General features: G+C 43.1%; 2 protein-coding genes across 2 annotated transcripts; both read right to left on the minus strand.

Annotated features, from left to right (window-relative positions):
- Window positions 1-23: 23 nt before the first annotated feature.
- Window positions 24-10,110, minus strand: pcnx4 (pecanex 4). The gene is made up of 11 exons (XM_069661903.1): window positions 10,040-10,110; window positions 8,329-9,103; window positions 8,050-8,229; window positions 7,281-7,819; window positions 7,075-7,175; window positions 6,723-6,845; window positions 5,178-5,538; window positions 2,633-2,736; window positions 1,420-2,525; window positions 1,104-1,290; window positions 24-942 (listed from the first exon to the last, which is right to left on the minus strand). Exons 2-11 carry the CDS (start codon window positions 9,024-9,026, stop codon window positions 691-693), a joined length of 3,651 nt encoding a protein of 1,216 aa, XP_069518004.1. The 5' UTR covers window positions 9,027-9,103; window positions 10,040-10,110; the 3' UTR covers window positions 24-690.
- Window positions 10,111-14,889: 4,779 nt separating this feature from the next.
- Window positions 14,890-27,638, minus strand: lrrc9 (leucine rich repeat containing 9). Its single transcript, XM_069662186.1, has 32 exons — window positions 27,582-27,638; window positions 27,198-27,416; window positions 26,800-26,940; window positions 26,530-26,593; window positions 26,353-26,423; window positions 25,454-25,636; window positions 24,993-25,148; window positions 24,694-24,902; window positions 24,463-24,594; window positions 23,953-24,132; window positions 23,716-23,833; window positions 23,258-23,393; window positions 23,037-23,177; window positions 22,830-22,958; window positions 22,370-22,530; window positions 22,160-22,279; window positions 21,835-22,026; window positions 21,632-21,751; window positions 21,205-21,345; window positions 20,946-21,123; window positions 20,631-20,851; window positions 20,417-20,539; window positions 20,208-20,338; window positions 20,008-20,116; window positions 19,795-19,934; window positions 19,107-19,243; window positions 18,428-18,645; window positions 17,524-17,592; window positions 16,561-16,686; window positions 15,516-15,705; window positions 15,071-15,227; window positions 14,890-14,981 (listed from the first exon to the last, which is right to left on the minus strand). The coding sequence occupies exons 1-32, from the start codon at window positions 27,636-27,638 to the stop codon at window positions 14,948-14,950; spliced, it is 4,503 nt and encodes a 1,500-aa protein (XP_069518287.1). The 3' UTR covers window positions 14,890-14,947.
- Between the last annotated feature and the right edge of the window lie 79 nt (window positions 27,639-27,717).

Below are 27,717 nucleotides of genomic sequence, written 5' to 3' on the forward strand. Positions count from 1 at the left end.
TATTATAAGTATATACAGTTCCACATATAAAAATCAATGATATGTACAAGAGACTATGGACAAATTCATTTTCATACTCAATTGTAAACAAGTGAATTGTAAACAAAACAATAGCACTAAACACTTTACACATACAGCGAGACATATGCAAGGCACATCCTTGATATCGTAACAAAACATTAAAATTCTCGTCCTGTTCTCGTGGACGTGGAGGGGAGTCACCTGAAAAGTGTGGAATCTAAAAAGTACAACAAAACCAGAGGTATACAGCGGGTGTCTTCTAGAGGGGGTGTGGGCAAACTGATTCACTTCTTTTTAAGCACAAACATTAATAAACAAACCACAAAACATAGGTGCTCTTTCAAAGTACAAATGTTCAAAGGGGAATTTCTCTTCTTTAATGTGCTGTTCGAGGAGGTAGTCCACACTGCCAGTTAAAATCAGTTAACTTGCACAAGAGTGCAGCGGTGATGCCACTGCTTCTTCCTCTGTGGTGCAGGAACTGAAGCACCAATAAGGTCAAATTTATGTGAAGAAAACAAAGAAGGTTCCCGTACAGACATTACTCTTCTGAAGTCAAACTCCAAAATTGACTGATATTGTGTCCACAAAATCCCCCTGATAACCATTAACTTGAAATGGTATTTGCTGTGGTTGTACCTACTGGAAAGCATCCGAAGAAGCCCCATGTCAGAGGCAGGGGAAGTGAAGGGGGGCTGAGGAGTAAATGGGGTATCCTAGAGGGGGATCTGCTGCCTGAACAGTTAGGTTCCTCAGCATGAAGGGGTGAGCCTGGATGCTGTAACGCTCCTCATCATCATTTGTAGCATACAGGAGCTCCCAGGAAAGGTTGGCCCACTGGCCTCGTACCCCCTCCCCGTTCAGACGGCCTAAATGCACCAGCTGCTCCTGCAGAGACAGAACTCGCCCGGTGTACGTACCCTGTGGGAAAGGTCAGAAAAATACATTTATATTGTTCTGTAATTGCAGCATTAAGTAACCTTAGTTTTATTCCACAGACTGCTTAGGTAAGGGAAAACAGATGTACCCTGGTATTTTGTAGCTCAGACAGAATGTAAACTAGGACTGGTGTGTGTCATTACCATAGCGAGGTCGTGTCCCAGAGAGAATAAGAAGGGTTTCTCCTGGAGGACGCTGTCGTGCCAACCTTTCTCTGTCACCAGGCCAATGTACCAATCCCTTTCATATTCCTCCAAGGTGCTGAACAACTCCTCGGGGGACTCCATGGGCCCGAGACTTGCTTGATCAAACAGCAGCTTAAAGCTGAACCTAAAGACAAACAAAACAAAAGAGGCAGAATTCGATTAAATGAAAATCATTTATTTCCTGACATAAATAAGCTCAAGTGATCAGAAAGCTTGAAACACATTTGGATTTTCTAGGAACTGCGGATTGTACCTGAAAGCACGAAGAGCGAGCTGATAGAGTTCTTTACTCGAGGAGAGCCAGTTGAGTCCTTCCGTCCACGGTATATCTCCACAATAGAGTCTGTAGACGTAACTGGGGCTGGTGAAAGAAGACTCGGCCCCCAGTGAGATGAGACACGAGAGTGCAACCTGTGAGTGCAGCTCTTTCAAGGTTTCATCCTCCTTAAGGGCCTTTGTCATGTCCTCTGAGGTCTCGCCCTGCACCGTGGGCCCGAACCGCCCTAAGGTGAAGCGAAACCAGTCCTCAGGAAACAAAGGCTTCAGCTGCAGCAAACGGGAAGGTAGCAAAGGTGCTGTCCTCCACACTGTCGGCAGGTTGAAAACCTCCGACTGCGGGCAGCTGAAGTTCAGCTGAGGGAGAGAGGCGGGACTCTCTCTGAAGACCTCTGGGTTTCGGCCTTTATCCACAGCTGGCATCCCGATGCCTAAACCCAGAGGCTGCAGCGGCTGCAGGGCAGAGAGGGCCATGTTTTCAAAAAGACTGTCCATCTCTACAGAGCCAGGCAGAGAGGCACCTGTCTGCAGCGCCGTGTGTCCAGGCTGAACCTCTGCGGTCACCAGAGCCACCGTCCGTCTGGCTGGTTGAGGTCCAAATAAGTCATCCTCGTCCGACCAATCACCAAAGGAGGTCAAACTGGAGCTGTCCTGTCTGAATCTGAGAGACGACACATTGGACTCCACCATGACGACCTCAGGAGCCTGGTTACAAGTTGTCGGAGCCAGCTGGGAGGACTGGGACTTCCTGCCTCCGACCCCCGGCCCTTCCTCACTGCTCCACATGAACCCTTTGTGCTTCTGCACACAGTATCGGAGGAGCAGCCAGACCAGAGCTTTCAGAAAATCATCCTGAAGTTTCCGCAAGTTGTCGTGAGAGTCAATGATGCCGGAGAGCACATTTCTGGCATCGGAGTAGACACGCACTGCCAGGGCAGCACAAGGCGTGAGGGCGTTCCCCCAGTGCAGGTTAAAGCCCTGGGTGAAACCGAGCCGCTCGGGGCGCTCGAAAGCAGCCTCGAACACCTCGTCGACCCTCCGAGCCTCCACTGTGTGGCAAGATGTCTCCTGCAGCTCCAGACCCTGAAACAAACAACACACGCTTGTTGAAAATTGGGGAAAATGTTACACTTAATAGGGACCGAAATTTTTGTACTAGTTTTTATTAGACCAACAGTAACAAACAGCACCTTAATGTTGACTGTACAGTAACCATATCCTCTCTCCAGGATCATTATCCAAACCATCCGGTCCTGAAAGCGGCCGAGAAAATGAGAGCCCGGGGCTATAGAACCTACAGAGGGGGGAGAAAATCATCAACCATCCATGCATGTAACATGTAAAGAGATGTGATGTGTAAATTGAGGGCAAGAAGGAAGGAAAACAGTATATGTACATCTGTAACACACATCATGAAGGGACCTTTGGTGCACATCTTATTCATTTTGCATCAGCTGTGAGTCCCTGTGCTGACGATGTGGATAACATGGCTGCTGCACGAGCTGCAGGGAGACGTGCACCATCACATTCACACAGGAGGATCATGATCCTGTTTTAACTGGCTGACTGCACAAAGATCTAAATATTGAATCTTTTCTCGACCTGAGCTTTCCATTAGTCTCTAAAAAGTCGCTTTTTTCACACAGTGTGGGTTTTTCATTTACGGACAGCAGATGTTTATTCCAACACAGACGGACAGCGATAGGAAGGTGATGGAGGTTATGTTTTAAGTTAGCCTGGCTCAAGAATAATGTCATGTCCCATAACGACATCTCAGAATAGACCGTGCCGCTACCTCATGATGGGAAGTGACACGCTGGGCAAACTGCTTGCCTGCTTCGTGGCCCCCAGTGTGAGCAGAGCAAAGCAACACTACAAACTGCCATCGCTAGACTGAGAGCATCAACCTTACAAGCGCTTACGCTGAATTATACATAACAACTACAGCACCCCAAGATAAAAAAACAAAGAGTGATGACATCACCTCAGCAGATTTATACAGTTTTGAATCATCAATCCATAAATAATGATCCACCACTACTGTTTTTTTTCTCCCCCCCTCCTCCTGAACGAGTGCAGAACAAAATCCTCACAGCGGCTCCGTTTGGCCTAAGAGTATTACGCGGTTAATGGTGCGGAAACATTTGGATGTAATGAATACAGATCAGAGCGATTTTTTTTGGGTCACTTCACAGGAAGCTTAACTGGATCATACGAGCTCACATTACTGCCAGCGATTCCGAAGAGCTGCTCACAACAACATTCCTCTTACTATTACTAAACCATATGAGGGGACGGTTCAGTGCCCCTCGATCTGCATACAGTCCCTACTTGACCTATAGGTGGGTTCAGTCACGGCAATTATAGTAGAAGTCAAAACACACTGTGCTGAGAGAAATATACATTTTTAAATACTGTTTGAGCTCTTCTTAATGAGCAAAGAACAAATTTACATTTACAGCTCCCGTGGAGTTTTTCGCTGGTTATGAAACAGACTGAAATAATTCTGATTACTCTATATGACCTACAGAAGCAAACCAGACCATCGGTGACAAGATTGATTATTTCTATATAGTTATTTTTAATGCTTGAAACCGCTGGCAGGGGGATAGGTGTCAGACAAAGCGGACTGCACGCTGCCTTTGTTTACATTTACATGCATATGACTGTTAAAGAAAGCAGGATGAGATTTTTTGTTAAAAAACACCACCCCTGGAAAAAGCCACTGTCAGTCAAAGCTGGTGTTCTCTGTAATCGATAGAAGCAATATTTGAAATTGGCGAGACATGACATCGAAGGCGGGCATCCTAGATTGCTTTAGTGTAGTTAGCAAGCTCCCAGACTATGTAAAACGCGTCATCTGGCGGAGGTTTTTGGGGGCCCATTGGAGAAGCGGATAGCGTCCTCCAGAGGCACAGAGTCAAATTGCATTTTTTTTCTACCATAATGGCATTAGCTCCCCATAATAGCATGTAAGGACTGAGGTTGAAAATTGGCGAACTGAGCCTTTAAGCATGTACAGGACAAAATCAGCAAAGAGATAAGAGGTACACTTTTGTCCACAGGGGGCGCCAAAATTGACAAAAAGTCCTCAAAGGAGCTTTAAGCCAGTCAGTCATTTCTTGATAAACTTAAGATTTAAAATGCATCCGAGATCCAAATGTTCTGTTAATTGATAAAAAAAATACTATTTCAAAATATTTCTATGTTGAATTAATACTTATAAAGTACAATACCAAACATTTGCAAGATGTGCATTGATTGGTCAAACAAGAAAATGTAGATTTCTTTAAAAGTTAGTAAGTAAAAAATATTGACCTCCTTATTTGGATCTGACAGAACTGGAAGGATAAGTCGATTAATCAAGTAGTTGATTGACATACAATCAATTGCAATCTATTATTTTAATCTTTGACAACTTTCTAAAGCAATTATCGTATAACTTTTGCTATGTTAAAAAAAGGATTAAGATAAATAAAAATGTGTTTAATCGATTCATCATGTTAGTCATTTTTCAAGATGTCAAACATTTGCTGGTTGCATAGAAAATGAAGAGTTGTTGGGTTTTCACTATTGGTGGGAGACGAGAACAATTTGAATGCTCCCGGATTTTATGGAAAGCTTGTTTTTTTTGTAAATGTTATGAGTGCTACAATAGTAAACACTATTTATTGTAACATGGGGGGGGGGGGGGAATCAAAAACATCATGACAGACTGTCGTGTAGACTACTGACCCAGTGACCCTCTTGCAAAGGCCATCCTCAGAGCAGAGGCCAGACTCCCGCTCATCTGCTGGTAGAAGATGGAGTCCGGGCAGGGACAGGCGGTACCTACGGGGCCCGGCCAACTGCGCTGAGGCCTGGGGAATCCCACCAGGAATATGGGGAGAGTGAAGAGGGGCAGCAGAGGAGCAGAGAGCAGGGCAGAGAGGGTCACCACTGCCAGCAACAGCGGGCAGAGAGAGGCGTTCAGGGCCAGGAGAGTCCCAGCTGACTGACGGCGCTGCTTCTTCTCCGTCCACGATGTCACCAACACAGTCAGGCTGAACTTAAGCTTGGCGAGGAACTGGGTCAGTCTGTCGCACAGGAGGCCCACCTGGATGAAAAACACAGGGAAACATGAAGAGCACTGATCTGTCTGTGGAAGGAACTATTTGTTTGAGTGATTTGTGTGCCTCATTTACTCATTTTACTTTATAGACTTTTATTTTTTTTCCCTTTGTGTCGGAAAGTTTAAAATGTAACCATATCATTATTATTGAACATGAGGTAGGAGGTATATTAGAAACATGTTTCAGTATAATGCAGTGTAGCACAACACCACTATGACCTACGTTATAAACATCTAGTTAAACAAACACATCTTGTGTGTCAATAAAATCTAAACACAAATTATACATGAAGTACAATGTAGAATTTTGTGATTGATATCTTGTATTGGAATTAGAGGCAACATGCGATCGCCCCGCCCCCCTCTTCCCGTCTGTCTCTCTCTATGTCTCCATCAGCAGTCTGTCTCTCGCGATTCAGTTTTCACATCACGTGAGCCGTGTGTGCACGAGGGCGTTATTAACGACAAAGCGTTTTAAAATGATCAAGTTTTTACAAGCTTTAAATCAGCGACAGATTTAGGTTAGTTTTAAAAGGGAAAGAAAAACGCTGCTCAATCAATGAATTCACAGTAGTGTTTCTCTGTAGAACCTGCTCGTGACAGGTAGGCTATGGGAAGGGGAGAGAGTGAGCGCAGATTGTCCACTTATTGATCATCTCAGATGGATAAAAGACGTTGTGTCATGTGTTTCAGTCAGGTTTTCAAAACTGCTGTATATGGTTGTATGATCACTGATGTATGTCAGGGTTTATAACAAAGTGCGATTAATCTGCATTATTTCTTCTGTAATAATCAATCAAACTTAATGCGTTATTTTGAATGCATTACCCCCATAGGGATGCCTTACAACAACGACATGAAGTGTATTAAATAGACTTTCACTCTGTATATACTTTCTGACTTACTGACTTGCAATACACTGCAAAAATAGGGAAAAGATGGTATCATTAACTCTGACGATTTCACATATTTAAGATGACAAGATGGCTACTTTATGGTATAATAGTTTCAGACATATATTGTTTAGATTCAGTCTCCCATGCACTGTCAACAAATCAAAGTTTTAAAAATATGGCAGCACTGTGTGGGTCCGATTTAAGCCTACCGGTATAGATAATAAACAACATAACTGATCAAATGTGGGGCAAAAAAAGAGAACATTTAATCACCAGAAGAAGCTGAACTCCAGTGCCGAGGTTGTCCCACCCTGGCAGCACGTTGTTTCCAGCTACAAGCTGCACCAAGACCACCACCACCATCTGCAGCAGAGCGTCCTCTGAACTCTGCCACACCTGCACAGAAACAAAGAGCAACCACAGTGATGAGCATGGCATTTAAATCAAGCACACTGGAGGATTAATCACAGTTCCAAACACCAAGAAGACATGTTTTTATTGTCATACAAAGGACTATGATTTGTGCTGGTAACATTAAGAACTTGGAAATACTTTAAAAAGCAGCTCTGACATGTTATGTCCACATCAATACTTAGATTGTAAGCAAGAGGAAGTGTAAGCATACCACTCTAAAGGCCCGTGTGAATCCCACAGTGAGGGAAACCCTGTGCAGCAGCTGCAGAGATTTGTCCATTGACAGGAAGGCAATCATTGCAAATGGAGACACTGTGTAGTAAAACAGTGAATACGGGTCAAAAACACATTCACATCAAATACAGGTTGTAAGATTAAGAACCATCAGACTTCAATTGCACATAATAACAAGCTCACCAAGATAAAGCAGGACTCTTCTGATTGCTGCCGCAGCATACAGTCCTCTGCTCCTCTGCTTAAAAGTCTGCACACTGGACATTCCTTTAGGATACAAGGGATTGAGGAACACCCCTCCAAATACATAGGCCCCCTGGATCTCTCTGAGAGCCCAGCAGAGGCAGAAGAGTACGAGGAGAAGGTAGCTGACAGGAGCCTGGGGTCCTGTAACAAAGCTCTGAGGTTGAACTGAGCCAAGGAAGTGATGCAACAGCCCTCCGTCTGCCATCGCCACCAGTAGCAGGCTCAAATATAGCAGCAGCTCCCTGCAGCCCAGCTTCCAGCCGAAGGAAGGGGGAGGAGGAGGGGGTGACCCCCCTCTGCGAAATCCACGATCCCCAAAGGCTGTCCTGGGTCCTCTGCAGAGTGTGCCCACCTGGCTGAGGTCCAGGCTCAGAAGAAATCCCGTAGAGATAGAGAAGAGAACCACACCCAGTGTCGACGGGATGAAGTAATTACAGACAGCTACGCCGGCGGATACACCAAACATCAACAGCAGCCTGTGGGACAGCATGCACACGAAAAGTCACAGGCTACTGTCAAAGTTGTCATGTCAATGGGACCATAAGAATCTGATGAGGGTTGGTTCCCCACATAACACGATCAGGATGTGAATGAAGAAAAACTCTGAAACTACTGCTTTTAAGCTTGATATGACAGTTTGATTCTCACATTAAAATAACAGATTAAGACTGTTAATGAAAGCTAAGCCTGTTCTTACAGTACGCACCTAAGGTTGCTGGACATGGGCGAGCCTCCTAAGCCAAACACCAGAGCCTGCTCCATGCCCCAGAGGAGCAGAGCATCCAGGGGCGGCAGTATACCGAGCGCCCACAGCAGAGGTAGGAAGAGGAACAGCACATGGAGAACCTGGCTGGCCAGCTGGAGTTCCGGGACAGGACCTGAGAACCTAAATCAGAGCGAGACACTGGGATTAATAATGGCAAGCACTGACAAATACAGTAGAGGACATCTAAATGAATCAGACAGCTGTGTCAGTGTTGCTCACCTATCAGCCAAGTCCACAGCAATGAAGATAAAAATGTAGAGGGGCCGGGTGAGTGGGGTTATCTCATAAGTGTCCTGTGCCTGGAAAGTGGCCGTCTCTGTGGCTGTATTTACAATGAGGGAGTACTCAGCTATACACAATGTCACCCAACTCAGGACAAAGACGACCAGGGATACGCCAATGCTGCCGTAAAGAGCAGTCAGTCTGCCAAGGAACACATACCATGTCCCAAAACCACAAAGCACCCCGGCTAGTACTGTGTGCAGAACCACATTCAGCCCAAACCTCTTCCCAGGGGCAATGAATCGAACTGTCTCTGGGCTGACACAGTGGGTGAATTCCACTTCCTCTTCATCAACTAGGATGTTGGGTGCACCAAGTCTCTCCACTGCGCCGTTCCTTCGAGCAGCATACAATGCCAGGGCCTGGACACCCGCTGCAGCCCCGAACATAAGCAAACCAGAGAGCACTGTGGCGTGGAGCTCCTGAAGCAGTTGCAGCTGGCAGAGCAGAGTACCGATGCCCCCGAAAAGCCATGGTGTCAAGAACAAGACTGCCTGATTGACATAGACGTATGGTGGGGCACAGTAGCCCAACTTGAAGCGTGGACCCCCCAACACTGTCTGGGGGAAACGCTTCCAGAAGAACTCCTGCTTGTACTCATTAAGAAGGGGCACATCTGGCCCCATTCTGACCATTCCCGAAGGGCTGGCAGGTCATCTCCACACAGCTGAAGGAGGGTGCCCATTCATCGTCCCATGCACGCTGCAGCTGCCTGCAAGGAATCAAACTTTCAGTTAGTTTTACTTGGCTAAAAATTCTTACCAAACAAACTAGAGATCAATTAAAAAAGTAAATCATTGTCATTGTCATAAAACAGTTGCCCCAACATTTGCCTCTCATATAGTAAGATAACACAAATACACATTTAAAACTGCAATATAAAGTCAACTATTTTGCTGTCTGTATTTGGATGATTTGGACTTTCTCCCATCTTAGGAGAGAATACTTTTACTTCATAATATAACATTTACAACTGTCAGTCAGATGTTAATTTCAATAAATCGTATTGATAAGATGAAATCTGTGTATTATCATATTGCTAGTGTTAACACAGCCATAAACATATTATATTTTTCAGTTATATAACAACAACAGGACAAGAACGTGTGAAAAGCCGAACTATCTTGGCACCTCATAATCTCCTCAGCAATCTCACAACATAACGGTGTCAGGGCATCCCTAAACATCTCGGTGAGCTGATTGATAAATCTAATTGTCGTTAGCACATTGTACAATAAGCCTCGATTGAAGAGGGTGTTTCAATAGCGACGGAAATCACAAATAATATTTTAATGTACAGCACAAATGATATACGGGGCAAGACAACAGCGACGGAGTTGCCATGAAAACACATCACAGCAGCAGTAGCGTTAGCTTGTGGATGCGCTAACGTGGGCTAACCTGTACAAGCTAGCAACTGGATATTTTGATTCAAACCTCATGAAATAAAACAACGTAACTTCTGAAAAGTGAATTCTTTTCGGCACCTCTCGGAGACTGTTCTTTTTACCTTAGCTAACTGTGTTATTGTTAGCTAGCGATGCCAGCAAGTCTTTTCAGACTGACTATCCGTTAGCTTGCTATAACTGAAAGGTAAATAACAGCAGGTTGGAAACATGCAGTGCCACCACTGTGAGGGGAAACTTACCGTTAACAGCAGAATTGTCAACTGTTGATCAATTTTGAGAACTATTTGATGATATGGGTAGTATTGTGGCCAAACAGGCGGAAATCGCCAGCATTAACATTAGCCGTGGGCTAACGACTTGAAAGCCAAGCAACATCGGCATGATACACAGACAGATTGTAACCAATGGCAGTGGAGACGAGAAGAGAGCGCGCCCCCTGATTGGCTTGAAACGTTTAATCCCCGCCCCTTACACATCCACCCTCGTCCCCTCAATAACAAGACAGCCACGCACACACAGACACACACACACACACACACACATATTAATATAAAAGGCAACATCACAAATCCATGTTTAGTGTGTCTTTTGAAAAAGGCACAAGCGCACAATGTTAATTCGGGGGTGTGTCTGTAGTTCTTATACATATATACTTTATATGTAAATTTATAAATTCATACATATTTTTACATATACTTAGCTATTTTGTAAATAAAATGATCTATTATCCATTTTGTCAAGACAAGGTAGCCTACTGACTAGCAATAAGGGCTAATGGTCACTGTTGCTGATGATGAGAGGAGGTTGTATACAGTATGTAGCCAAATGCTCATATATCTGACACACAGTCTGTCTGTACACTTCGCAGTATCTCTCTGGTTAAAAAGTTAATATACTCTTTAACCAGCAGCGCCATTGTCGATGTTAAGTAAAACATGAAAGTGGTGGAGACAGCGTGCGCCAGTGAACTCCGATCATGCCCACTTTTCACAAAAACCTGTCCAGGTGTGTTATATCAAAGCGGCTATAAGACACTGGCTTTTATTCATCATGTATATCAGTGATTCTGTGGTTTAGACAACCTGTAGTACACCTGTGAGTGATCAGCTGTGCGTGGCGCGCGGAGGATACAGAACGGCCCTAAACGCTCTCAGGAGCCGCGCGCACAGCGGTTGTGTTCACTCTGGCTGGTTTATATTTTAACCAAAATGAAGCAGGAGGTGTTCAGTGAAAATGTTTGTATTTTCAACACTAACTATTTAGAGAAAATATCTATCTATATTTTATGTTTTTAATGAGTCTCTGACCCAAAATCAAAGATTAATTTGTGTATGAATAACTTTGAACATAAGGCAGGATAATTGATGGTACATCTGTCTATATTATTTACCTACATAATAGATAGAGCAGTGCTCCTTATTGATCAAGAATAAGTCATTATTTTGTCATTTTTGATATGAGTTGTAATACCATTACATTTTTCAGGCCAGCTATTATTACTATTATAGTGGTGGCAACACATTATGACATAAATAACAGAAACCATTCTTTATAAATAACAAAGAATTTTTAACGCTCTAACATGCTTTTCAAGAAACAATGAAAAGACCATCCCTCTTTGCACTTCTAATTACTTTTAATGACACATCCCAAGGGCTTGTTTATCCTCCTTATCCTAAATAGTTTTTCAGCCTCTCACTTGCCTGCATCTTTAAATCCTGAATAATGCGCTTAGTCGACCCCAATAACTGACAAAGGATTAGAAATACTAATATTACATTCTAAATCCTTGTTATCGTGTTCTTAATACAAAAAGAGCAAATCCTAAAGGTATTTTATTATTTCAATATAATGAAAGTGATTGTGTTCAAGTGTCTGCCTCTGTTTTATGTTGGAAGAAGGAGGACAAAAAGGAGGATCATGAAGTGATCAGCTAAAAAGGCTGCAATATCAGCACAAAGGAAGATAATAATCTGGAGGCAAGGAGATTAAATTGTTGTTGTTGTGATTCTTGGATGCTGAGGGGATAAGGTAGGGCAGGAGGTTGTGTTTCCTTGTCATCTTGGAAAAGCAATTTCTACTCTGTGTAGGACACAATAAAGCATAACAATAGAAAAGCCCGTCAGTCATGACAACATGTATTGCACCCTGTAATCCCCCTATAGCACCACTTATTTAAAACCATTGCTCCATTTTTGGCGTAGCTGCCGGATGAAGCGTATCAACTTGAATTAAGACTTAAGAGTCATTAAAGCTGAAGAACAAATGCAAATGAAATCTACAAAAAGGTTTAGACTAAATTGGCTCCAATCTACAAAAACAGACCATCTGACGTCCCTCTGAAAATTGATTCCTGCTACATTTACGAAATTGGGTATTTGTCTGTTCTTTTGTTATTGTTACCTTGTTTCTGCTATTTTAAACACGCGCCACGCTTTGTGTTGTTGCAATAATGTGAGAACGACACACAAGTTCAATAATGTGATAAATCACATTCGAGTCCAGAAATGAATAGCAGTTAAGATTTAATGTTTTGTGCGAGGTGTGCGCTCATACAAAATGTCTACACCAAAATAAAAGCATTTTCCTATTCAGTCTAATTGTGACTCTTACAAACATTCTTTCATCTGTGTTTTCCCGTTCTCTCTTTAATCTCGGGAGCCTCAAAGGAAACAAATTACAGGAAAATGACAAGCGACAACAATAACTCAATGACAGATTTCGAGAGAAGCAATATGGCAAGATTGTTTTTGAAAAGAGGATGTATTCGTGGGGATGAAAAACAAACTGGGGACATAATATACACCTTTTAAAAACAAGATAATTCATATTTTGATGAGGATCTGCAGTTGTTTTCCATCAGCAGCTAAAAGTGGAGAGAACATTTCAGTTTTCAAACAGCAATTCCAACTCAAGTGTTGGTTTTGATGTAATCCTAACCTCTTAAGAAGCACTTCTAAACTTAATACAAGCTGGTAAATGTTTAATGCATGTGGAGTTTATTATTGCTCATCTATTACACATACTGCCTCCATAAGCGCCGCACAGGATGCTGCGTTATCTTCGACATCAAACATCAATCAATGTCCTCAGCCCTCTCGCTCGACACTAGAACCTGAGTGGATCGCAGTGAAAACATGGTCCATTCAGCAATTATTCACAGTCTTGGACTAATGGTGCTCTGAATGCACAGACACAGCAAATGTAGGGAGTTAGTGGACCAGCAGTAATGACCCCCTGCAGAGCATGTGTTTTTCTGTGTGTGTGTGTTGGAGGGGATGGGGCAAAGAACATCATCTATAACTGATTCCCAACAAGCACAAACATGTCTAATTGTGAATCCAGACTACAACTACACTTCCCCCCTCTCCGCCCTCTCTTTCTCCCTCCTGCCTGCCTGCTTGCCCGCCCGAGTCGGGCTCCGTATCAGGCTGATGAAAACATAACCTGTCACATTCCATCCCATTAAACCAGCTAAGGACCATGTGGTCTGCTCACATGGAGGAGCGAAGAGAGAGAGAGAGAGAGAGAGAGAGAGGCAGAGGGAGCGGTGCATCTGGGTTCACTCAGAACTGATGAATTATTCACAATCTTTATGCTGATGTCATTTAAATGTTAGAAAAACTGGCAGATATGCAAAGAGAAGCATTCTGCGTATAAGCTTACACTACACACAGAAACTGCATTACAAACAGTTATACTCCTGACATATCCATACTGCACATACTGTACACACATATAAAACGTGTAATTATCCTTTGCAATACCAAATGCATTAGAGAGCTCTCACTGAGCCCCCAAATCTGTGCATTAGAGTCTTTTTTTTCATGCGAGTCCATCAGCTGCCATTTGATGTCAGGCAGAGCAAGGTAATGACAGTGCACTCACTTGCACTGTCATTAGCCCCGCTTAATGCTGGGAATTAACACAAATTAAGTGAAGTTAAGTACATGCATTAGAGGAGCTTGTTTGGGGAGAGCTTTTCACTTTTGCTGCCTTGAGCACGCTGTTGCCTCACATGTTCAGCCGAGGATACACAGGCAGGGACCGCTAAGCTAAAGTTTAGACAGGCTGCCGATAAATGACTCGCTACGAGGCAGGTGGTGGATTCACTGAGGATTGATTGGCAGTGTCGTAAAGGGAGAGCTAATGGAGCTCTAAGGACACCTAGTGGTCATGTTAATGCCCCTGATCCAGAGAGTTAAACATTCAGGGTGATGGAAGATATATATAATAGATAATGTTGCTGCTTCTGGCTTCAGAGGATATAAAGAAATGAGAAGGTGTTCATGGGGAAAATAAACTCTTTCAAAACTGGGTCCTAACTTATTAATGCGTGCTCTATCTTCCTTAAGGACTATGTATCATTAAAACAATCATGCAGAGGTTAATGGATGGGTGTAGATGTACTAAATCTTTCCATGTGAAGATTGTCATCATGTAATTATCAGATTTTAGGCCCTAGAAGCGTTTTAGATCTCATAATACAGGATACATCCTCCACATTTAAGGCTCAGATTTGTTTTTTTTGTTAACTACAGGACTACCACACTAAACTGACAGGAAGACACACAGGATTATAGTCTCATGTTGAGCAGAACTAACATCAGAAATATCAAGCGGAGTAGGTTCATTTCCTGTTACCACACACGAGATTTGCCTATTAGTCGAAAAAACTGCGCCGGGCTTTTCGAAAAGAGGCTAACATGATGAAACTGACAATCTCTGAAATCCATTTGGACCTCGTTCAGGATTACATCTTTATCTTAGCGACAGCAGATTATTGTCCGCAGAGAGGTGTGCTAAAGCTGGATTATCCACTTGTTGGGGATGCGTTTGACCCAATGGATGCAGCATGCCACCCTCACACGCCCTTACATCTGTGAGTGTTTTTTTTTTTTTTTTCACTTGTTTGGACCCAAGGATGAGATGGCTGCAGGAAATGACACCAAAACCTCTCATCCTCAGATTACCATGGTTAGTGATCACGTACAGGGATAGAAAATAAGGTCACAGTCATTATAAAGCATTTGAAAGGGATGCATTACAATCAACCTAATTTTCTCTAGCTCCAAATATGTTTGACTTTAACCTGAAAGTGTGATTTATTGACATGTAAACAGCAAAGGGAAATGTGTCTCTTGCTTCTACAAGGGTGAAGGTTTGCCACCACTTGGAAATCTGCAATATAACAAGTAAAGAGTCAAAGTGGATTCGATCATCTTTTAAACGGATATCTCACATTTGTGTGTGTTCAATTTTTGATTCACCTGCTGTCCTGCTCCTGGTTGGGATACGCGATGATGACTCTGTTCCCATCAGGAAGGAGACCCGTGGTTGGCAAGTTGCTTCCTGTTCTCCGAATGTGTCTGAAGGCAATGTCGGTTTGGATGCTTCGCGGAGGATTTAAGAGCTTGTTCCTCTTGTCTGAAGTTTGAGTAAAGAATAAAGAGTATTAAACCTGTAGTCAACCTAAAACACAACAGTTTTCTGGTATATCGTTACAGTAAAAATATACTGTTGGGGGTGCCAGTTTAGCTAACGGCTAAATCGCGCATCCAATGTACAGAGGCTCAGCCCTCGGCCCCTAGCCGCGTGTCATCCCCCTATTTCCAACACTATCCACTATCCTCTCTCTATAAAGGCATAAAAGGCCAAAAAAAATCTTTAAAAAAATGTAAACATTATTACTGTATAATGAAATGTCACACTCACTTGTGTGTGTGTAATGATAATGAGGCTCATCCATGTTACTTGTAAGGATATCGTGCCGATGTATAGAGCTCTGCAGTCCTCCACTTATACCCATCGCTCTCAGAGGGGTGTTTCGAGGCATTAGAGGTCGCAGTCCAGGCAGGTTTATCTCAGTGGTAGCAAGAGAAGCTCCAGGGCACTGGGAACATGGCTTTAAGAGAAGCGCAAAGACAACAGAAGCAGACATTCAGTTAGTCTGTATTTGTTTCAATTTTCTCTCTCTTCATATTGCTACTTCTGTCACCACAGTGTTTCCACTCCACCCACACACTTGGTAATTTGACTGCTTGTTGTTCCACATATATAAGCATCTTGTAGGAGAATAGTAATTACTACTCATCAATAAACATGTTCAAATAAGAAATCACAAGTAACGAGAGCAACCGCAGTGATGAGGTTTGTTTGTCTTTGTCTTAATGAGAAACTCCAGCGTCTCTGCTCTGTCGTTCCGAAGATTAACAAGCAGAGGGGGTCGCGTTGACCTGGCTAATAGGGGGTAAATCCACTGGTGCATTATCGGCCGGGCACATTTCATCTAATCAGCAGGATGATGCCAGCAGGCTTAGGCTGCTTTTAATTCAGAGCTGCAGGAGAATTACTGCCCTGGTCTCTCATTACATGAACATCAAATCAGTCAGACTAAAAGAGTTTGATCCAGGATTTTCCCTTTTTTCTGTGGCTGCCGTTTGGTTGTCATTTGCTTTTCTTCCAGTTGGACTATATCGTACATGATAAGGCCCATTATGAGCTTTCTCACAAACAAGGTCTTTGTTCGTTTGTGGTTCGGCTTCATGCCGGAGTACAAAGAGAGTGTAAGAAACCTTAAACTAGCCTTATTTCTTACCCTAAAAACGTGTTAAACCTGATCGTATAAATACCCCCAGTGCCAGTTCAAAATTCCCTGCAGACGTGACCTCCTTATTCTCAGTAATAGATAGACTGTGTATGTATTACTACATGTATAAATGCGCGTAAGTGTTTCTATGGGATTATGTGTGCAGCTCACTGATGGATCAGCACTGAGGAGTTCAGCCCGTGTCCTTTCCTCCAGGGTGACCATCACTCCATCCAGGACCTGCAGGGAGGACAGACGGAGCACCACAGCCGGTCTGTGGAGAGAATTTCTGGCCACCTGGAAGAAGAAGAAGAAGCACCTGTCTGATAAAACATTACAGTAATTAGTTAAGCTGACTCTAACTTGTATTGAGAAGTTTTAACCTAGGTGAAGTGTTACAGACATGTGGGATAAATATGTTGGTTTGTGGATCCCTAAAAACTTCCGGTGACCCAGCTGACATCAGCAGAGCTCTCCCAGCTGAAGGGAAGTTCAGCCAGTCCATTCACAGAACTTGATGTTCCTGTGGGTCACTGCTGCTGTTATTAAACTGTGATTACATGCCAATGGATGCCCACTGGAGACAGACTTTGGCCAGGGAACATGGGTGAGGTAGCGATCTCATGCTGTCAACAGCAGGAGGTAATGTCTCCAGGGTGGCTGTTGGCCTCTACTCCCTGGCAGGATTAACCCCTCCAATGGGAAAAAGGGGGGGATGGGGGTCGAGGACGATAGAGACTACCACAGCTGAGCAGAGCCCTGTGGACGACAGCGAGACCCTGGGCTGCAGGAAGGCCTGATCCATGGGCTCCAGATGGGTGATGTAACCGGGCCAATAGCGCCCTGCCATTTGGTCAAAGGATTTGTCTGTGATGCCGGCCAGTTTGAAGCACAACAGATGGGCCATCATGTAATCGCTTAATTTGGAAGCAGCAGAGTTACACTGGGATAGTGTTCTGGATTGTGCAAGTGAGAAATTGAGCCTGTGAGTGTGCTTTGGATAATTTGTATCCAAGTTCAAAGTGTGCTGTGACTGACAGCGAGTACACTCACATCGCTCGGTGACGCTCAAACAAACCTGAATGATATTTATTTCCTGGTTGTGGTTGATGCACAAACACCTGTTATACTCACAGGGTTGCCGACAACAGAGAGCTCCGACAGCGAAGGAAGAACGTCTAGTCTTTCCAGCTCGGTGACGTCCTATAAAAAGCAAAGAAACAAACATTAGTTCTCTTTCCCACTGGTTGTGTCCGGCTGTGTGTTGATAATGGAGACATATGCATCAGGGCTGAACCTTCCATACTTTTGGTGTCAGGAGGATGGAAGCAGCTGATGGGAGAGATTACATGTGTGAGCTCTTATTAATCTCATGAGAGTTTGGGCACGCAACAGGGCATGAGGGGTGTTTCCTGTCACTCGCAGGTTTACGGTTGAAATTGGCTGAGATTCAAAGACACCCCCACCCCAAGCTGTGAGAACCGTTTCGCCGGGATGATTGCTGTATTTTATGTCTTAATTGAATGCATGAAAACATTAAGGAAGTGAAGGAAAGAAGGAAGTGGTAACAAAAGTGCAAATCACTCGCCCTTGGTGAGGAGCAGATGCAGACTTGGAAGCTGATTACACGTCGTCCTGATTGTTCACGTCTGTCTTCATACACACGGCCCTGACCTTCAATCAAACTTGATTCTCCTTAATGCTACCCCTCGCATGCCACAGTGGGGTGGTAATGACTCATGATTACTATACTTCATGTCTTACTTTGCAAATGCAGGGGAAAGTAATAATGCTGCATGCTGAATGAAATACATTCTTAAACATCGGACACATTTTGTGTATGAACCAATCAGTAAAGTATGGTGGCAAATCAGAAGCTGCACAAAAGCTCTGTGTGACCTCGGTGGTAACCTCAGGAAATGGCTTTAGTTTGAGTCATTCTGGGAGCCTAATTGAAAAAGCAGTTTTAATGAAAATCTGAATATAAGCATGAAAAAATCCTTCAGGTGTGGAGAATTCTGCTGCTGGAGGAGAATACCTGCAGCTTGTTCATGCCCAGAAAGAGCTTGCGGAGCTCAGTCAAAGGATCGAAGTGGTTCAGCTCCCTGATCCGGTTCTCTGCGAGGTGCAGCTCTAGCAGGACGTTCTGGGAAATAAATGAGGTGTCGGCCAGAGCTTTGATGCGGTTCCTGTCTAACACAAGCTCTCTGAGCTGGTGAAGTCCCTCCAGTCCTTCCACCTGGCTGATCTCGTTACCTAAGGAGAGAGAAGTCCTTATCGAAACAATGAAAAGATATCTAGAACAGTAGTCTAATATTCTTTAAGCAACATAAAAAGGTACATTGCCCAACATAAACAACATTAGAGGCGGTATTTTAAGGCAATGTAACATTTGTCTGGTATTTATGTTATGCCTCTGGTGTTAACGGCTCTGAAATGACAGGGACAGCTTCCAAAACATTCCAAGCAAAAAAAGGAAGAAAGGACAAGTAAGGTCGGCTTTGTGGGAGAAATCACCCAGAAAAAGCAAAACTCAATCAAAAGCCATCAAAAGCGATTGAAAAGAAAGTCAGTGGTTCTTTTCTTCGAGCCTCATCTCCCACCTGGCCTGGGGTCTATGGGAGACTTTGCTCTCAGTGTTTGCCTTTTCACAGGCTCTTTACGCCACTCTCTGAACGGGCTTTGTGACGACGGGGTGGTACGCCAACCATACATACCTTGAAGAAAGAGCGCTTTAAGATTGGTGAGCCTGCTGAGCTGCAGATTGGCCATATTGGAGATGCCATTGTGACTCAAATGCAGCACCTCCAGGCTGCCCATCAGCGGCTCCAGACTGCCAGTGGGCCCAGTTTCCCTTAAACACAGAATGACAGTCTGCGGTTAAATGAGCATCTCTTTTGTCCCTTCTGCTGTCTTGTTTAACCTCACAGGTGCAGACCACCCAAAGGCAATCACAGGAAGGGCAAACAAAAGCATGCCTGTCACAGCACAGCTCATGTGCTGGCTCTGTTAAAGGGGAACACAGATGGACAATCATATTATTATTACCATGATATACTGACTATGTAGAAACTGGAAATAAATAAACAAAGAAAATATTCTGTTACAATTAAATAATGTCCCTAGAAAGAAAACATGTTTCTTATTAATATTGCCTATTACTTCAAATTAATTAAAATACTATTAGATCTTTTAAAACTATGTTTACATCTACATTTTATTTGGTATTTAATGAAACAACTTGGACAAAGATTTGTCTGTCAAGAGACAGTTCACACATTGGCTGGTCAGTGCTGCCCCCTAATGGTTACAGAGCACACATGTAGTTTGAGTTAATAAATAACTCATGCTAAACTGTGTTAAAAGTAGAAAAGACATGAGTGTCTAAAATAAGAACTGTGTTACCCTTTGCCCTTGGATGGGCTCTGTTGGCCGTAACCACTGGAGTGCACCTTGCTGTGCAGTATCTGTCTGTTCGTCAGATGAGCCTGAGTCTTCTGTCTGGGCAGGATGGACTCAATGTGGTTGTAGTTCAGGCACAGAGCCTGTAAAGAAATCATTCATTTGATCGGGAGCTCAGGTGTAATGTTGATATTTGGCATTCAGTGTGATTTATACTTTGATGTTGGGCAGGTAGATGAGGCCTGAGAAGGAGGTGAGGCTGTTGTGGTCTAAGTTGACACTGCGAAGGCTACAGAACAGGTCTGCTGGAGACAGATCGACCATCCTGAGAGGGGAAACAACGTTTTTATTTTGTCATTTTTCAGCGACATAAACCTCTATGATTGTGATCGTTTTTAGCTCTGTACAGCCTTTACCTAATGGAGCAGGACTGCAGGGTGAGGTAGGTGATGTCCGTGTAGTTTGAGTGGCCCAGCTTCTCTGCTACCATGTCAGGGGTTAGTCGTCCTCCAAACATATCCTTTGCATTTTCACACTCTGTAACCTCCTACCAAAACGACATGAATAATTATGTCATCATCACAACAATATAGAGGTTGGACTTGTTTTCTTTGTCAGTACATACCACCGCAATGCCATCCAGAGCTTTAAGAGAGGGCAGGTGGAACACCACATAAATCCGATAGTTTTCCAGTCGCTCCAGTAAAGGATTCCCGTACAGATCGAGGATGATGAGATTTGTCAATCCCTGAAAAAGAAAGAGGAGCACATGAGCTCAGACAACAGTGAAAAAGGCGGGAAAATCTGAAACCAACTGTCCTTATTTCTCTCTCATTTGCCTTCAGGTAGTAGATGTCTTGTGATGTTGAAATCCGGTTATTGCCGATGTAGAGCTCAAGGAGGGAGCGGACTCTCTGGACGCCGTGCAGGGAACTGATGCAGTTGTTCTCCACAGACAGAAAGGACAGGTTGGGCAACTGATCCAGGATGGAGGCATCCAGACTAGACAGCTGATTCCCATCTACACTCAGTCTACTGAGACTATGCAGCTTTGACAGGCCTGAAGAAACCGAGAGGAAAGAGAGACACAAAAATAATCTTTATCTTAACATTGTGATATTCCTACGTCATGTATAGCTGGCAGTGTGACTAACCGCTGAGTGTGCTGATGCTGTTGTTGTTGAGTGAAAGCTCCTCCAGCTTCAAGCAACTGTCAAGACCCTCCACTTTGGAGATGTCATTATCATTAAAGGAGGCCCAGCGCAGGTTGACCAGCTTACTCAGATTGATCAGTTTGGAGATCCTCTGGCTGTCGAGGTTCAGCGTGGTGATCTGCTCACACATAAAACGTGTATAAATATTTCCAGATGTGTGTTACAGCTTCGCGGGGAAACCCACATTTCTACAGCTCACCTTCTCAGTCCAGTCTGGCTCCAGCTCTGCGTTGAGGCCAAAGTGACCAGGACTGAGTAGACACAAGAGCTGGGCTGTTGACAGCAGGCTGAGACTGCGGGGACGGTCAGTGCTGGTACGCGAGTGAGCCATAAGAGATCCCTGTGAGCAGAGTGTTGACAGGTCTGATTGAATTACAGTGCATCCTGAAATATACAGGTACTCTCTCAGTCCTCAAAGCGACGACTCCCGCCCTCGGCCCTTTGCTGGGTCTCATCCCCACTCTCTCTTCCCCTGTTTCCAACACTATCCACTGTCCTCTCTCTCTGTCAATAAAGGCATAAAAGGCCAAAAACAAAAATGTTTTCTGCACTTGTTCTTCTAATCTGATCTCTGTACTCATTCACCAACACTGTACAGAAACCTACAGTGCCTGTATAGCATTGACCTGGTTGATTTTGGATCCAGCAGCCATCTGAACAGCATCACCAGCTTCCTCCTCTGTTACCATCACATCGTCCAGGTGTGTGAGTGTCGTTAGACGGCCCAGTATCGTCTTTCTGACGGGCTGAAGAAAAGGCAAACACCTTCAGTATAACTCTTCTTAGTGTGCATTGTACACAACATCTTGTATTTGATAACAGTCCCCACCTTGTTCCAGGGGTTGTATCGGGTGTCAAGCCTGAGCAGAGCAGGTGTGTGTTTCCTCAGCACAGCCGTATCCTCTCTGGCTTTGGTCAACTTGTTCCAGCGAACATCGAGCTGTTTGAGCTGCCCCAGCCCCCTCAGCCCCTCCAGGGTCACCAGGCAGTTATAGCTAGCGTCCAGAAACTCAAGGTTGGGCTGCGATTATCGGTAACAAGGCGATGAGATGTTAAATATTTCACTTCATGCTGAAAACAAGGCTTCTTATAATGTAAATGCTGCTTTCTAATGACTTTGGACACACTGTTATGTCTTAAAGGGTCAGTTTTACCATGTGAGAAATGTCGTCCAGGCGTGTGAACTCATTGAAGCTGATGGTGAGATGGCGCAGAGCTGTGAGGTGGGAAATCTCCTTTATTTTACTCAGGCTGTTGCCATGAAGGTTCAGCACCTGGAGATTCAATACAATGCAGCTCATTTATTGTAAGTGTTTAAAATGGCCTTAGAATCAAGTTGTCGTTTAAAAGGCCGTAGCACTTACAGTGATCTGACTGAGGACATTGGCTCTGGCTACATTAAGAAGAATTTTGTCATCTAAGCTCAACAACTTGGGCTGCGGCTTCAGCACAGGGTTCATGTTGAGGACTTCTTTGTCGAGGATGATGTCGTTGGAAGGAGAATCATCTGCGTCTGTGATATGGCCTGGCAGCGCGGGACGTTCCCCATCCTAATAACAACATATCAAAAGGTTGAAAACGTGTTCTACTTTAGTGGTTGTTAAAATAAAATAAATAAAATGAAGTTCATACAAATTATAAAAACAAGTTTGCTCCTAGAGGAGGGGAGTAAAAATCAGGGCTTAACATGATCCGAACACTTTTTGTGCAACAGTGGTTTCTTCTCAAATTAAAAGCTTTAAATGAAGAACTGTGAAGTTGTTCAAGGTAACATTTTGATTTGCAACATCATGGAAATATACACAACCACAACCGATGATTCACTTACCCCTGTTATGTATTCAAAATATACAATGTACTCAGGCAGAACAAGCCTGTGATCAAACACAAACCACTGTCTCCGTCGGGGGCTGCACTCAGGACCTGCGTGTGTTTTTGAGGAGCGTGGTCTCTCTGAATGAAAGATGCAACAACATCACACCACTGCGTCAGAAACAGAATAATTTTCTTGCCTTGTGACGTTCTGCATACCTTCACTTATTGCAGTTCTTTGCTTAGTGTCCACATTCCGATACAGCGAGTAGACTCTGGGGTAGATGCTTCTGTCCATCGGCTCGCCCTCTCGGAGTAGCATGCTGTGGCCCACGAACACTTTGGAAACAATGATCTGACCTATAGAAATAGAAACGCATTTTAGCTTTAAGCAGCAGTCACAAGAGGAGGGACAGTTACAACCAGCAAAACGTACTCACCATGCCTGAAGGGAATCAAATCTGTGCAGTGCTTGGAGTCGTCTTCGCTGGCTTGGCGCAGTGCGTGTTCAATTCTGGGTAGTTCAGTCACACTGAGACTGTTTGATAAAGGTACAGCACGCTCTATATCCAAGGTCTAGTTCAAAATGAACGAGGTGAAAGTCAGCAGGAGTGAAAAGAAGATTCTTAATTACAGATTCTGTTCTTGAACGTAGCTCTCATGTTTAGTTATTTCTGTAGAGGACTAAGGACAAAGACTTTTAATACGTCACAACGTTACACTAGAACTTTGACTTCCTTCTACTATTTCTATAATTGCATTCAGTTTAAAAACAGATATCTTTTGTAAAAGTGTGTTTTTGCAGATGCCTTTCATTACAATATGTTACTAATACAGGTATACAGTACTTAAGTGACTTACAGGAGATAAAATTAAGATAGGTGTTAGGTATACGGACCTTATAGTCTTCAGCTGTTTTGAAGCCTTCCTCTAGAATGCACAAAATTTCTTCCTTCTCGTTATTGTCTTCAGGGTCGGCTACGTAGAACAAGTGTTCCAGCCGACGTCTATAATTCCTGCTTGATAAGTTAAGATTAAACTTAATAAAAGACGGTCCTGTTGCTGTTACAATGACAAAAGCTATGTTCATAACACAAAACATTATCACCTTTCATTGTGGTCTAATTCAACTTACTGTGAAAAGTTAGCAGACTCTTCGCTTGCTAAAAGGTTGTGAAATTTGTCCTCAAAGCGCAGCCTCAGAGCACTGTTGTGAATGCGGATAACTTTATTGATCTTAATGCCAGTGACGCTGTGAACCTTAAAGTCTGAAGGAGAGAAGCGGGAAAGCAGGAGGTCGCAACAGGAAGCAAACCTGTTAGGTACACAGAAAAGGAACTCGAGTTAAGTGAGACCTGCTTTTGACTTGTCCTCTTGTGAGGTTTTTTTTTATTTTTTTAAAGATTTTTTTATTTTTTGGCTTTTGCCTTTATTTGACAGGACAGCTGAAGATAGACAGGAAATGTTTGGAATAGAGAGTGGGGGATGACATGCACCAAATGATCGGCAGACCGGGAGTCACACCTGCGATCAGTGTGACGAGGACTATGACCTCTGTACATGGGGCGCCGGCTCTACTGAGCTAAACCAGCGCCCCGTCCTCTTGTGATTGTTGTATTTGTATTTTATTATATGAGGTACATACCAAGGGTCTGTGGAGCAGCCTTCTTCCAAACGAATATTTCCAACACTTTCCAGCTCCATCAGCAGAAACTGGACGGTATATTCCATCATGTATGTGGCTTGGGCCAAATCCCGCTCAAACCAGGCCTCAATCCTGAATATGGGAGAAGGAACGTTTTCACATTGGAAATGTTTCTTCAATCAGTACTTCTCGGTAAAATTCTCCCATTTAACATATTAAAAATAAACATACTCATCAAGCCTCCTCGTCCATAGCTCCAATCTCTCTTTCAATGCTTCAATCTTGTTCAGTATTTTGTGCTCCATGGCGCTCCACGCGCTGATGTCAGTTGGTGGGTCAAATCTGTCAGCTGAACCTTCAAGCAGGTGGGATGCTTCGTCGTCCAACGTGCCGGCAGACTTCTTACAACCAGCCGGCACCTTGGAGAGCTCCCGTTCAAGCTAGGCATGCATCCAAAATAAAAACACCTCTCTTAACCCTGCACAATAACAGATACCTGTAGCATATACTCGTTACAGTTATGTACTTACATTCTTAACAGTGTGATTGATTGTTCTGATGCATTCTTCAGGCAACTGTAACATAGTTTTCTTCCTCTCCATCAAACTGAGCCGAGTCTCTACCAGGTTCCTCTGAGCAGAACGTACGCGCATGTTGTAGTACATCATTTTCTTCATCACTGTGGACTATAAGAAAAACAGATTTAGAAAAATAATTGATAATTATTATAAATTTAAGAAATGTATTATGAAATCCTGTTTTTGATTTAAATATTGCGCTTGTTTTTATATTTATTTGTGACTCCACAAAGGCACGACAACAATCAAAAACAGATCAAACAAAAAGCTAGTTAAAGAAAACTTAAGACATTAAGAATTAAGAAAATCGTTAGCAATCAACATAGATCAGGAGAATTTATGTCCTCTGAAGTGCTAAACAAACAACCGGTTTGCTCAGTACAACGCAGGGTTTTTGCTCATCTCCTCAGTACCTCAGCTGCTTCCTTAACTTGCTTGCTCGAGACATCATAGGTGTCAAGTCGCTGGAGGCCGGGCATGTGGTAAAGAACGTGCGTGGCATAGTTACACAGCAGACACACTGGGTTGGGGGTTGATGTGGGGTCCTTCAGTGCCAGCTCTCTCAGATGGGGTAAGCGTGCAAGCTGGGTCAGCTCCTGTTACAACAACAGGAAACACAGAGTAGTTCATTAATAGTAACTTGCATAATTACCTATTATAAAACCACAGTGCTCTACAAACTGTCTACAGCTCCTGTCCTGCTGACTGCACACTATAAATTAAGTAATATCAGAGAGACATCATAAGTTAAACACTTCTGTGGTTGATTGTTTCAACAAACTGGCGACTCTGTGCAGGGAGTGGCAGTAATTGGTTTCTTCAGGCCGAGCTGGGTCGAGGAAATCAGAGTTTGGACAAAAGGTTGATTTCAAGAATCTGTTCTGAGGTGTTCATCCAATCAACGCTGGAGCCACAACACTTTTTGTGTTGTGTTCAGAATTACCTTGAACCAGACATGACTCAGTTTAAATACTCTGAATGAGCATGTCAGCTACAGTATATGTCTCAAGTGTATAAATGACTAACACCAAGGAACACCTTTCATGACATTTTTTTTAAATAGACATAATCATGAATGTATAGCTTTCAATAAAGAATAACAAAAAAAATAAAATTACGCTTCTCAATAACTCAAAGAAAGTCTTGTGCAGCCAGCTCATTGTGGACTTGATGAAAAATTTGAACTGGCTGAGACCCCGACATTTCAAAAGAATTGGTTGAAGCCCTTTTCTTCAGACCAAGGATTTTAATAATATTTTAGAAAATAAATAGGAAAACATTTACAAAAGCATTTTTCTGTTTTTAATCTTACCTTAAAGGAGCTGATCTTGTTCCCGGAGAGATTAAGATTCTGAAGGCTGACATTAGGGTCAAGGCTGTGCCCTGAAAATAAGTTATTAGAAATTATTTGATTATTATCCTATTCAAACAGCTCACTGAATCTCAATCAAAACTGGCACAGAGAATACAGACCATTCTAAAAACCTACCAATCTTTTCAATGTTATTGTCCGCAAGGTTCAGTTCTTTGAGATTTTCAAGCGAGTTCAAGCCCTTTAGAAAAAAACAACACAAATAAAAACCGAAAGGTAAAATGCAACGTAACTACTGATAATATAAACTGTGTAAAAATGCAATTTTAAAGACATATTCTTAAAGAAAATTGAAAAGTTTGCACATATTGTAGCATGTCCTTTGATATACATGAAAAAACACTTGTGAAAAGGTTGGTATGGAAATTCATAATTAACAGTTCAAACCTGTATCTGATTTATGCAGTTATTGTTGAGCCACAGAACTTGTAGGTCGACCTGCAACTGTAAATTCTTTATTTCACAAATCTGATTATCATAAAGGTAGAGTTTCTTTAGCTGCAGACAATTCTGTACTCCTGCTATTTCCTGCAAAAACAGAAGATTGGACAGATTACTGTTTAATTATATACAGTTAACTTTTACAGTGTGCTGTTTTGCTCAAGCTATGTGGTCAGTTAAAGGTGATCCATACATGCAACAGAGGAAAGATCGTGATCATAATGTGTAAGGTTTAAGATCCGCTCAATAAAGGCAATACTGAGATAATTCAAGCCATTGCATATCATTGTGATCAGAAAGGTCATTATTGATTATTAGAAATCTAACATGCATAACAGACTTACAGTGAGATTGCACTGGACTACCCAGAGCTCCTGAAGCAGAGGACAGCACTCAAGTCCTTCAATGTGTTTTATGTTCTGGCCCACTATGGTGAGCTGACACAGCCTGGGGAAGAAGTTAAGCCCAACCATGCGGGGAAAACCAGAGAAGAAAATCTCCAGGGAGCTGATGTTGCTTCCTTCGTGTGCAATTTTTTCATAGGACACTCCATTGGACAGGCACTGTGGAGAAAAAAAGAATTCATGATACAGAATAACTCTCGTGTTCATCTTTCAGAAGAAAAATAAAAAATGAGGTCAACTGTCTAAGGCAGTATCATTAAAACTGGACAATTAAATGGATACCAATTGTCATTTTAACCAAATAAATGTGAATTTTATACTCACCAGCTCTTTGACCACCTCCTCATCAACGCGGTGCTTTTGTTTCTCGCTCTGTGTCATAACTTTTATATCGTGAAATTTGCCCTTATAATGCATACAAAGTGCTTTATTTGCCTGTAACTGTCTCCTGGGAGACTTA

Source organism: Semicossyphus pulcher, unplaced genomic scaffold, assembly GCF_022749685.1.
Source record: "Semicossyphus pulcher isolate SPU_LCO1_2020_fin unplaced genomic scaffold, fSemPul1.0.p SCAF_14, whole genome shotgun sequence".
Classification (NCBI taxonomy): domain Eukaryota; kingdom Metazoa; phylum Chordata; class Actinopteri; order Labriformes; family Labridae; genus Semicossyphus; species Semicossyphus pulcher.